The sequence below is a fragment of the Microtus pennsylvanicus genome, chromosome 4 (assembly GCF_037038515.1).
Source record: "Microtus pennsylvanicus isolate mMicPen1 chromosome 4, mMicPen1.hap1, whole genome shotgun sequence".
Classification (NCBI taxonomy): Eukaryota; Metazoa; Chordata; class Mammalia; order Rodentia; family Cricetidae; genus Microtus; species Microtus pennsylvanicus.
The window spans coordinates 136,284,379-136,296,957 of record NC_134582.1 but is presented as its reverse complement, the minus strand read 5'-3'; the positions used below and the strand labels follow the sequence as shown (position 1 = coordinate 136,296,957).

Here is a 12,579-nt window from a genome sequence, read left to right as displayed (position 1 = left end):
ACGTGGGTCTCGGGGAAATTTGGAGCTTAGTGTAAGAGATGGGAAGTGAAATTGAGTTTCTGACCTGTGGCTTTGGAGAAGACCATGAAGTGTCCATAAGAGACTGTGAACCACTCAGCTGAGTGCCCTTGGTGGTGCTCATAGGAGTGAGCAGGAGGGGCGCAGCTCCAGGAAGCGTGAGCACGGAAGTCCTTGTGGGTTCAGTCTCTTGACAGCCACATTGACAGTGTCCCCACCTGAAGGTGTGTGCGTGCAGTTTTAACTCTTGCCTCTTCCCTCCTGGGTGATTGGCTTTGCCCAGCTGGCCCTTGCAGTTTCTTCTCGCAGGATAATCATCACATTCTGCATCACACGGGGCCCTGGATGGTGACTCTAACTGTGCATGGAGGCCCTTGGGCTAAATCACGCAGGACTTCAGTCTCAGGTGCTCAGCACTCTGAGAGTAGCACGCACCCCACAGCCAATCTGCACCTGATTTGGGGATTTTTTGCTTCCTCTTTGAGAGCCCAGAATATGGTTCTCCCTATCACAGCCCACCCCACCCCCACCCCCACGATCTAGCCCAGGCTTCCTGTTGGCCTGCTGTTCCTCACTGTGTATAGCCCAGGCTAATTATTAGTCAGAATTAGTCGTACCCTGGGTATGGGGTAAACACAGTGTTTGCTTTTCACGATCCTCGGGCACTGGTGTCTGGTATTTCTGTCTCCAAAGTCAAGTGCCACCCTGGGAGTTTACAATGCTGCTCTCATGACGCTCTGTGAAGCTCCTGCACTTCCGTTCTGCAGTCCGTTAGACTCCATTGCTGTCCTCCCCTTTCCTGAGAGTTGTTTCATTATTGATGAGCATTAAATGTGCTTTGCTCCCTTCTAAAGTGAAAGCTAATCTGTGCTTAGGAGCCCAGTTCAGACTTTCTTTGAAACTCCCCACGAGCTTAACACAGGGCTTTGAACACAGTATGCATTTAATGACTCCTTGATGCTCACGGCTAGCATGTTGGTCTTTAACTGTGTGATGATGTCAGAAGACCACCTGTGCTTGTTCATGTATGTCCAGGGTAATCCCAGAATATAGCCTTTCCGGGCCGTAATCACACTGTCCTCCTGGGCTGTGGAGTTTGAGGCCTGTAGTCATGACCCTGAGTCATCCACAGATTTGGGATTGGTTTCCAGGCTTCAGGTCCATGAAACAGGTCGCCCCCATTGGGGGAGAGCATTTCCTGGGAATTGGTAGGTCTGCATGAGCCTTGGGTCTTTCGTGACTGATGCTGTGACCCTCCACAGTGTGTCTCTGTGTTACCTATGAAATGAGAGAGGATGTGGTGCATGAGGTGGGGACTCAGGATCAGAGCTTGTCCCAGCTTCACTCTCCTTCCTGTTCATCATGCCCGCCCACCACTCTCTCCTGCTGCCTTCATGTCCTGCATGATGCCACAGGTGACCGTGCAGGCCTCATAAACCCTTCCTACTCGAGTTGTTCCCATAAGGTGTTTGTCACGGTGACCTAAACTGTAACTAATACATGTTCTTTAATATTGACAGACTCTCCTAGGGAGCTAATGACTTCCCACATCTGAGCTTGGCAGGATTGATTTTCCAAGTGTTCTTCCTTCTGACTAGCATTAAAAACGTTTCATATGTGATCTTAACATTTTTTATATTTTGTGTATATTATGAGAAAGAGTGGGTTGAGGTGCCACAGTACCCAAATGGAAGTCAGAGGACAACTTGCAGTTCTTCCTTCTACAGTGTGAACCTGGGCATCCCTCTCAGGTCATCTGTCAGGCTTGGTGACAAGCACCTTTACCCACTAAGCCATCCTGCTTCATATGGGACTTTTCCTAGAATATACAGGCTACCAACGAGGAGGAAAACTACAAAAATATATGCAAGTATGAGACTAGGTCAAGAGACTTAAGTGTGATAATACTTGGTATTTTTTTAAAAGGTACTGGAGAAAGTAACAGTTACTAAAACGGGATGTTTTATGAGAACTATAAAGGATTGGTGATTGGAATGAGCTCATTAAATTGACCTTTATGCTTTCTCCTCCTTCTGGAGGCCTCACTAATCCTGAGCCTCCCACTGTGGAGGTCAACATCTTCAGTGCCCACTGTTGGAAGAGGCAGCACTCTTAATCCTTTTCTGAAGGGAAAGGATAGTAGATTTCCAATTATAAATGCAGAAAAGCCATTGAAGGGGCACTTCTCTCATTATCTCGCTTTGTTTCCTGTTGAGGGCTGCTAGAGCCCCTGAGCTTCAAAGGCAGCTGTTGAGGTTGAGACAGGATATCAGATAGCACGAGACCAGAAGCGTGTCTATGGAAGAGTGAACTTACATACCAAATTGTGTGCTTGGTTTTAAAAGGGACAACATCATTAAGTAGTCTCAGAGCACAATCAGCTTTGTCTTAGAACTTCAGCTTAAGTCCAAACATCCATTTTACCCTTAGCTCCAGCCAGCCCAGGAGCAGCCCGAGAAGCAACATCTGCTACCTGTGATGTGTCCCCTGCAATTATGGCTAGGCACTAAAATGAGCCGAGATCCGCAATAGTGCCTCTTGCTCAGCCTGAGTCAGCATAGCGTCTGTAGCTTGCAGAACTGTGCGATCAATGGCCTCACGCAGGGATGCCTGTGTTTCCACGCATTGGAGACAGTGTGTGGGTCGCTTGCGGCACCTTTGTACTGTGTGAAATGTCTGGAACAGCAAATCTACCACCACACGAAGTTCTCAGGTGAGAGCCAGAGAAAGGAATCAAAGCGGAAACGGGTACAGACTGCTAAACCTGCTCTAAAAGGGTATGGCAGTAGCTGCACGGCTTTGTAAACACACTAAACCTTCTGAGTGTGTGCTTTTCGTTAGTAGTATGGTCTGTGAGTTGTTTCTAAATAAAACTACTGAAAAAGAATGTTTAGGGGCTATCAAGGTGACTCAGTGGATAAAGGCATCTGGTGTCAAGCCTGATGATCTGAGTTCAATTCCCAAAACCCATGTGATAAAAGAAAGAAATTACAAGTGATCATGTGACTCTCACAGGGTCTCACACACACACAAATAAATTATGTGTTTACATAAAAAACAAAAGGATGTTTAGGGGCACAGGAGATATGGCTCAGTAGGTGTAGTGTTTGGCATGAAAACATGAGGACCTGAGTTCAGGTCCCAAGCACCCACATAAAAACAACGTGCTTCAGTAATCCAAGCGCAGCAGAGGAAGACAGAGGAGCTGCTGGGGCGGGCTGGTCAGCCAGCCTAGCCGGACTGATGAGCTAGCTCCAGGTTCAGGGAAAGACTGACTCTCAAAAAAAGACGCGTAGACCAAGACGTCCAACATCAACCTCTGGCCTACATACATGTACACACGTATATACACAAACACATGCATACACACAGACACATGTAGGCATACACATACACGCAAGCAAAATTGATTTCTTTTTGAAAATAAACTCAGAGTTTGAAACTAGTGTATATTTGGTATGAGACTTTTCTCAATATTGATTTTTGTCTGCCTTTTTCTTGGGACAAGGTATATCTACTTATGACAACTTTTAAAGGATTATAGAATTTATGAAAATTCTTCTATAATTTTCAAATGTATAGAAGAAAAGCTATAGCCAATGAATATAGCATGTTTTGTATTTTGTTTACATTTATCCATTTTTTATTTCATAAGTTAATGGTAAATCACTGGCCATTTCCCAAATTTCTGGCAATTAACAGTACCAATTATTCCTGATGAATAATTACAAGAGGAAGTAGGAAGCTGGGAGTCCACTCAGTTGAGCTGTCACAGGAGTAGAGGCCATTGCTGTTGGGCTGTGATTGTCATTGCACTGGCTTTTGTTGCAGACCTCTTTTGTCCTGCTCCACGTCCCCCTGCCTCCATCTTTAGCCATTAGTTTGAGAAGATTCTGAACTGTAAGCAGAGGTCAAGGACAGAAGGAGAACCTTGTGGGGAGAGTTGTGTCAGCTTTCCTGGAGAGGTGGTAATAAATTATTTTCCCACAGCAAACGAAGAAGCAGTTACCGAGTCCAGCCTGGTGAAGCACTGAAGGTTTTAGTGCCCCTTCAGGAGCATGCCTTACCCAGAAACAGCTGCGTCCCTGACAACTGCCAAGAGCTGCGTGAATGGAGTCCCATCCCTTCCTCCACCCCTTCATCAACCCTCCACTCTAATAGATTCTAGCTGGCACTTCCCAAGTCCAGGCAGGGCAGGATTACTGACAGCTGCGAGAGGGTGCAGGCAGAAACAAGTGTCTGAGATCTCCGGTGAGGGTCTACGATCCCTCTCCACCCCCTTCCCTGCAGGAGCTCCAGTAGCCCACCTTGTCACCCTCTTGTTTGGGAGTCACAGCTGCTCCTACTAAAGTGGTAATGGCAATGCTGTGCCCACAGTGTCTCCCAACAGCTGGGGATTTTCAGCTTGAAGTTGTTCCCTGAAGTGGTTTGAATTCTCTGATAGAAACTCGTTGTAGGGAGGACTGTAGCAGATAATTCCGTCACTTCTGAACTGATCTGTGCAGAACCCTAGACTTAGAATTTAAATAATGTCAACCTTATCTCAGAGCGAATACCTGTCCACACTTGTCCACAGAGAGGAATTTGGGCTTTCGGAGCAGCAGATCTCTCCACACCTGGTCTGGGTCTGTGGGTGCTTTTGTCTGACCTTTTCCTGAAAACACATAAGTGGATAAAATTCCTGAAAAGTAAGTGACTTCGGGAAAGGAGATAATGAAGATTAGAAGAACCCCGAAGTGGCACTTTTCAGCCTTGATTGGATCTGATCTGAGACAGTCTTTCTTTTCTCATCTGTTAATTAAAATAAGTTTTTTTTAATGCCTCTGTTGGCCTTTCTTCTTTCAAACTTGCCCATTCCATCTTCTTCCTCCATGTCTGTTTCTAAACTTAATATTGTGGAGTGCAAGTTACAAGTCCTGGGTGCCTTCCCAGTGCAAAAAAAAAAAAAAAAAAAGATTCCTCTCTTGGTATTTTCTGCTAGGGAAGCCTATATTCTTTTCAGCAAAGGAAGACAGAGCGGGACAGATAGAAGCCAGTGATGGAAAGAGAATTAAAATTCCCCAACGGCCCTAGCCTATGTGAATTAATTAAGATAGGCATGATAAAGTAGGCCACATGACGAGAAACACATGAAAAAGTCGTAAGGTTGGCACTGCCACTATACCCACAGGACTCAGGAAATAAACCTATGCATCCTCCAGTCCCATCCTCTTGCTGCATAAACCAGCTCCTGGGTGCAACACCACAGGACTCTGCTCCTCCTCGAGTATGTCCCCCAGTCACACAAGTGCCTCAGCTCCTGTCTGCAGAGAAGACGGCTCCTGCTCCTGCCTCCTCCAGGTGCTGTTCAGCAAAGACCTACCTCTGAATGAACCAAGACTTTGTGCGCAGGTTTATAAAAACATAACGTGAAGTAGTCAGGGCGGCTTCAACACTATGACTGCTGCTGCTATTTTCCACACACTTGACTCGGCAAAATTGAAAACATGGGAACACGTTTGATCTTGTGCCAGCTGGTTCCCACTCTAAATTGGTATTAGAAGGAAGGTGTTTGTCACCATGGAAAAGTCAATATGAACTGTCCCATTCAAATGGCTGCACACGCTGGAGCCTGAGGCCTCGTACGTGCGGAGCATCTGGGTGTGTTCCTAAGAACTCAGATGAGCCTTTGCTGGCACCCTCTGGGTCTGTGTTCTTATCTCTAGGTTGAGGGTGTTGGAAGTCGCTAAAGCTGCTTCCGACTCTGATGTTTTTATAGTGAGAAAGAGCCCTCAGAGCACCTATAGGTCAGCGCTAGGTTCTGTTTCCCACAAGCCTTCCTGGCCTCCCTCCCGTCCAAGCCTCCTGTATCAGTGCTGGCGTTTTCATTTGCAACAGAACAAGGACCCCAAGCTGTTCCATATTCCATTTCATTAGATCACAGGCTTTGAATGGAGCCTTCCCTTAGTGCACATCTGGATCTGTAAAGTGTGCTTTATATGGCCTTGTGAGTTATTGTCATCTTCTCTTAAATGGTGGCCTAAATGTCCTAATCACACCGAGACTATGGTAGCCTTATAATCTCCTGACTAGAATCTCCTTGGGAAACATGCTCTGAGCTCTTCTATAATCTGTACCCCCAATCTTTGCTTAAGCCCAGAGCCATATCTTAGTGTATTTTGGTTTGGGTTGGTTTTGATTTGGTGTGCATGCCTGTGTGTAGGCATGTCTACAGGTGTGTGGGTGTATGTGTGTCGGGATTCATGTAGGGTAGAAGCTAGAACTTGATGTCTGCTGTCTTCCTCAGTCACTCCTGACACTTTCTAGCTGAAACCAGCTAGTTAGCTAGTCTAGCTAGCCAGCTTGCTGCAAAAACCCTGTGTCTCGCCTCTGAGAACCTGGATTACATGCACGTCAGTTCCCATACTCAGGCTTATGCGGAAAGTGTTTGAAACACTAAACCATCTCCTCAGCCCAGGAAATGTGGAGGTTTATCTGTTTGCTGAGTTATCAAAGATCTGAGGTTGAGCATTAGCTAACTTAGCTCCCTGTTTGTCTTATTGCCCTTCACTTTATAGACCAGAAATTGAGACCCGGAGAGGCTAATGACATACACAAAGGCTGAGGAATGGCAGGTGGGATGAAAGAGAGAACATTCTAGGTACCTGACCCTCATCTTCAGCATTACACTGCATTGCCCAGAAACTCAAACAAATTTACATTACTTTATTTTTACCTTTATTTGTATTCATGTATGTGTTTATCTGAATGTTTGTGTGTGCGCTACACGCGTGCAATGCCTGTGGAGCCAGAAGAGGGCGTTGGAGCCCTTGTGGCTGGAGTTAGACATAGTTGTGAGCCATCATGAGGAAGAGCAACCTTAATTGTTGAGTCATCTCTTCATCCCATGTCTACCTCAAACAAAGGCTGTAAAAAAAAAATTCCACAGTTATGTTTTGTAATGGCCAAAGTTTAGTTTTGACTATCAGTTAGTCCTTTTAGTTTCCCCAGGGGAGTTTTAGGACCTGAGACATGTCATGTGCCGTCATTGTGTGCCAGGTTTTACCTTCAAGATTATGAGCTGGCCTTCTGCAGAGCGTGCAGCTGCCCCAGGAGCAAGCACTTTAACTCTTGTAACTTTCTAGCTGTCTGTTAGATGGGGATTTCACTAAATTTGATTAATACATTTTATGTTAGTGTGATAGGCACAATCTAAATTTTGACAAAGTGTCCCTAGCTTCACCGACTGTTTGGAAACCAAGAGTCTTAAGGAACCGTGTTTTGAAAGTTGAGAACAAACCGTGTTTTCATAGTCTGAAAGTTGGGAACACTCGTGGCACTGCTAACGAAGTAAGTTGAGGCATAATCAAGATTAGAATTGATAAGATTTTATATGCCATGATGAAGTCATGGTCAGTATCCTAACACAAAGTATGAAGTAAAGGATGTTCATAATGTCTTTGAAGCTGAAGGGAAAGGGAGAGATTCTGGCGTGCAGCACAATCAGAGCCAAGTTCTTACACTATGTTGTTAATGCAGCTTTAACGTCAGTAAACACATGCAGCTGTGCCCATGCTCGGTCGTCAGTGAGGTAAGTGGATATAGCTTCCCGCTTTACTGAGCTTAGGTTGGAAGGAGTAGAATGACCAGGGTGTTAGAGCACGTGTGTGTTACTGCAAACTATACATGTTCGTCACACACTGCAGATGAAACACATTGCAGCCATCGCTCAGGAAACCCACAGTTATCACAGGTGGGCTTAAGTCACCTCCATTGTCTACATCCTGGAATGTCCTGACAGGAGTCAGGAGCTGCGGTCCCACATGGTCTCTAAGTTAGTTGTGCACCGAGCTTGCGCAGCACTGACTAACCAGCTTTCGATTTGTTCTCCTCCATGATTTCTGAGAAAATCGGTTACTTTCCTAGAGCTATGAAACTTGAGTGGCTTGTTTTGTCAGTGTACTGGATTGAAAGATGTCCAGGGCTAGTGAATGGCATCACTGGGTGAATATGAGGAGACATTTCCAGAAACGATGAATACGTGGGGCAGTAACTGACGGGGAAAGACATCTTGAGAGTGAGCAGCACCATCGAATGATCTGGTAGCCCAGGAAGAGTAAAATGTGGACAGAGCCAGAGGCATGCTCACATGTCCCGCCCACACCCTCCTGATCTGATACCCACCTGTTCCTGCCACTGTGTTCTGTAAAGCTCATGGGACCAGGTAGCCATGAGCCAAGTCTACTGAAATCATGACTCAAAATAAATATCTCCTTCATTCAACAAGTTGTATCTCTTTGGTGGTAATCCCTGGTTGAGAACAGTGTCCTCCACTGTTCCTGCCCCTCCCCCCAGAGTTATCCTTCTGTTTCTACTTCCTCTTCTTCCTGTCTAAGTCAGTTGTTCCTTGATTTTATGGCTGGAGGTAATTTACAGTCTTAACAATATCTACAGTCCTTATTTGCAGCAAATACCCTTTTGCATATGAATGTTTGGGAGGGGAAAAAATAAGACCATTAGCAACATATAATAATAACTTTTTTGATAGCATTTACCCATAAAAGGGGCATTCACTTTGATTTTCTTCCTTTTTATTCTAAGCAGGAAGTAGTATAAAGGTTTGTTTTTGTTGTTTTAACAACAAAAAAAAAATAATTAACTGAGAATTAAACGTTTGCCAATGTCCCTATTTCTTCCTGAAAGTCCTTTCATTATAGACTGTCTACCTGATGAATTTCGGTTATCTTAAGAATAATTTAACACTGCCAAATCTTGATGGTTAAAGTCCTGCTGGAATTCCATGGATTTATGTTTTTCATCTCGAGTTTTCTGATAAGCTAAGAGAAGCAGAGGTAGTTAATTGGCAGTCTTCCCTCTGCACTTGGCAGGTGTACTTGCTTACACCAGAGCCGAGAGCTGCCCTCTCAGGATGTACCTGGGAAATCAAGATAAGCTGATGGGCCGTTTCCCTCCTCGGCTTCTGTCCTGTGGTCTGGTTCTCCAAGATGGCCCAGGCCTGCTGTATTCCACCTGGAACTGTGAAAACTACAAAGTGGCCTGAATATGTGAGGGAGAGTCTCCCTTTAGCTGGGAATCTGTGGCTCCCTAATGCTGCCTGCCTCTCCAGAGTCCCCGTGTTCCCTGGAATTGTTTAGCCCTCTGGTTCCTATGGAAGCCTTGTTCAGAGAGCAAACTGAAGGGGGATGGGAGCTTTGCCTTTGAATCCCTGTCCACACAGCCCGCAAGCAAGGCCTGGAAGGGGATGATGTCATTGCTCAAGGGTGCAATTAGCAGTGCTGAAGCCCAGACTTCCTTAGATGCGGGAGTTCACTAACGCCGCCAGTTCCATGACCAGTGTAAAAAGAGTGGGCCAAGCCGGGGAACTTCCTTGGCCACTCAGAGACACTGATGGAGGACTCATGAGAGATAGGAGTCGGAGGGCCTTAGCTGTCGTGTGGACATCCTGAACCACATTCTGGGGTACATTGCTTTGCAAAGAGTCTCTACAGAGAGCCCTTTCCTACCCACCCCCAGTAATGCTCAAAAGTTACTGCAGAGGGGTGGAGGGTGAGCCAAACCAGAGTCTAATAAGGTCTTGTTGAAAACACACTTGTCCAAGCTCCTGTTTCCTCTAGAGGTCCCATTAGCCACTTAACTACTTTGCTAGTCTACTAGTTGAGAACCTCCATTCTAGGCCAGCCATACAAGCTGAGATTCTGGTTCTTCATTTACTGACTCTATGACTTTTACTCTGTTACTAAACCTCTCTGAATGCATCTTGCCATCTATGAAGTGATATGGTAGCAGGGCACCAATGCAGAGGCTCTTACCAGAGGTGCAGCATCCTGGTGGCCTGCACTATAAGGGCTGCTTCGTGTCTATGCAGTTTGCTTTGTGACTAAAACCTGGTCCTATTCAGAAGAAAATTTAGCCTGAAAGTTCTGTGTAGACCATGCTGGCCTGTGTAGGTCTCATCTACATACAGAGTTAGTTCTAGGCTAGCCTCAAACCAGGCATAAGGTTGTACATGCCTTTAATCCTAGCTGAGGCAGGTGGGTCTCTGTGGATTCAAGGCCAGTCTGGTCTACCTAGAGAGTTCCAGGACAGCTAGGGCTACAGAAAACCTTTCTCAAAACCAAAACCAGATAGCCTAGAACTTGCTGCTTTCCTCCTGACTGCTCTGTATCACCATGCCCAGCACTTTTTCCTTTAAAAACATTGAAATCATTGTTCTTACCCAGCTGTTTCCATTTCATGTAAGAGACTTGCAACTGAGTTATGAGAATTGTAAAATAATGTCAGCCACTTACCAGTTTACTGCAGATGCAAATGTTCTTGCTATGACGACAGATGATCCAGATCCAAAAAACCACACCTTAACCAGTTCTCTTCCCTCCTCTTCTCTCATCCCACCGGGAAGAACTCCTTGACCAGAAGTGCACCCCTTCCCAATGACTCCCAGGCACGAAGCGGGGCTCGGTTTCACACATCCTATGACAAAAGATACGTCATCAAGACCATTACCAGCGAGGACGTGGCCGAGATGCACAATATTCTCAAGAAGTACCATCAGGTAATGTCCCCTTGTTTTATTGAATCTTAGGAACAGGTTTACATTCATGCTGAAGTGTCGTCAAGGCCCAGCTTCTAAACTCAGCCAGTGTAAATGGGACCACATTTGACATGAGAGTCTTCTAGCCTGGTGTTCCAGAATGACTGGCCTGATTCCTGACCCTTAACATGAAAATGCTTATGCTCACATTTACATAATCGTAATCTAAATTATTTAAAATAAATTTAATCCAATGGTGCCTTCAGTGATCACTATGGTAAAAATCACTTCCCTAAAGATCTGACAGCTTTTGGAAAGAGCCCCTCTGTGTCAGAAGTCGGGTGCTTCCCTCTGAGTCTGTGTCTGTTCACACTACTGAGTGCCCTCTGTCCTACCAGTTAGCTGTTTCCTCCACGTCTGTCTGTTTACACCACTGAGTCCTTCCTACGCTGCTCTCACTCTGGTTCTTCCTGTCCAGGACCCACCGTTAGCCCAGTTGGACTATGTAGAAAATTCTCCAATTTTAGAGTTGTGCTGGTCACTTCCTGTGCCAGTTCATCCCCAACAATCCTCATTTTGTAGTCACCCTGGGGGTAGAAAGAGCTGCCTTGGGGCTGTGTTCTCTCCCTGCTGAAATAAACCCTAGTTCTGCACCCCAGAGCACAGATCCACAGGTCCAGCCTGATCCATAAGAGACGGACTATGAACTAGGAAGAGCTAGACAGCTCAGGGACCTCCTTATCATGTGACTTCTGGATTTTGGGGCTTGTCTTCTCCCGTATACAATGACAATATTAATACCTCCCAAGTCCTGAAAATTAAATAGGAAAACACATATCAAGTACAGAGCAGAGTGGCTGACACACTCCATGCTCAGCAGGTGAGAAAGTAGTGGCAGTGATGGCTGTCATGTGACCATGTTAATGCCTGTCATGTCACAATAACCAATAATAGTAAGTCATCCTGAGAAATTGTAGTCCCACTGCACAAATGTCCCTGCCATTGCAGTAATTGTCCTCAAAAGTGGTATTTAAAACACAAGTATGTGCTGGGTGGTGGTGAGACACACCTTTAATTCCAACATTCAACACTCAGGAGGCAGAGGCAGGTGGATCTCTGAGTTCAAGGCCCACCTGGTCTATAGAGCAAGTGGCAGGACAGCCAGGGCTACACAAAGAAACCCTGCCTCAAAAAAAAAAAACCAAACTAATCCACATGTATGCATGGACACACACACACGCAATTGCCTTCGAGTCTGTCTCAGTCTGCTTGGCTATATTAACACAAACTGGATGAATGACTTAGATGCGAAGATTTTTATCTTGTAGTTCTAGAGGCTGGGAATTTGAGATCAGGGAACCAACGTGATGGAGGTCAGGAGAGGACTCTGCTTCTGATGGTGTTGTCCCTGTCGCCTCACTTGGGGGAGGGGGAAACTCTGCTGCCTCCTAGTTAAGTACACGGATCACATGCCAAGGAGCCCATCCACAGACCCATTTACCAGACAATGGTGATTAGGGATTTCAGTGTTTTATGTGTGTGTGTGCGTTCACGCACCAGTGTGGATACATGTGTGAGCGAGTGAGTATGCATGTAAAGTATGCCAAGTGAGTGTAGGTGCCTGTGGAGGCAGAAAGGACATCAGGACCACCACCTCTAGAGCTGGAGTTACAAGTTATCGGGCTTCCTGACCCTAGATGCTAGGCACCAACTCTAGTCTTCTGGAAGAGCAGTAAGCACCCTTAACAGCTAAGCCATTGTTCTAGCTTGTGATTAGGATAGAAAACTATGAATGTTGAGGGAACACAAATATTTAGCTTTTACCTTGCTTTAATGTAAACACCTTTAAATTCCCCTCAGCAGTAAAGACTGGCTATCACAGAGACTGTTCCCAGAGCTTGTGAGCACCTGGCTGCATTAGACTAGGATTTACAGAGAGTTTAGGCACATTTGTCAAGCATCAGCCTCTGAGACTGTGTGTTTTTAAGGCAGCTCTCATGTGTTTGTGAGCTTTGACTTGTTTAAAGTGT

At 45.7% G+C, this 12,579-nt stretch overlaps 1 protein-coding gene across 2 annotated transcripts in view; it reads left to right on the top strand.

Moving 5' to 3' along the window:
- The window catches only part of Pip4k2a (phosphatidylinositol-5-phosphate 4-kinase type 2 alpha), a 160,841-nt gene that overhangs the window by 103,286 nt on the left and 44,976 nt on the right, over positions 1–12,579 (top strand). For both annotated transcript variants that reach the window (XM_075970594.1, XM_075970596.1), the window contains one exon: positions 10,418–10,570. In XM_075970594.1, the coding sequence (XP_075826709.1) occupies positions 10,418–10,570 (153 nt within the window). The remainder of the gene's footprint in view (positions 1–10,417; positions 10,571–12,579) is intronic.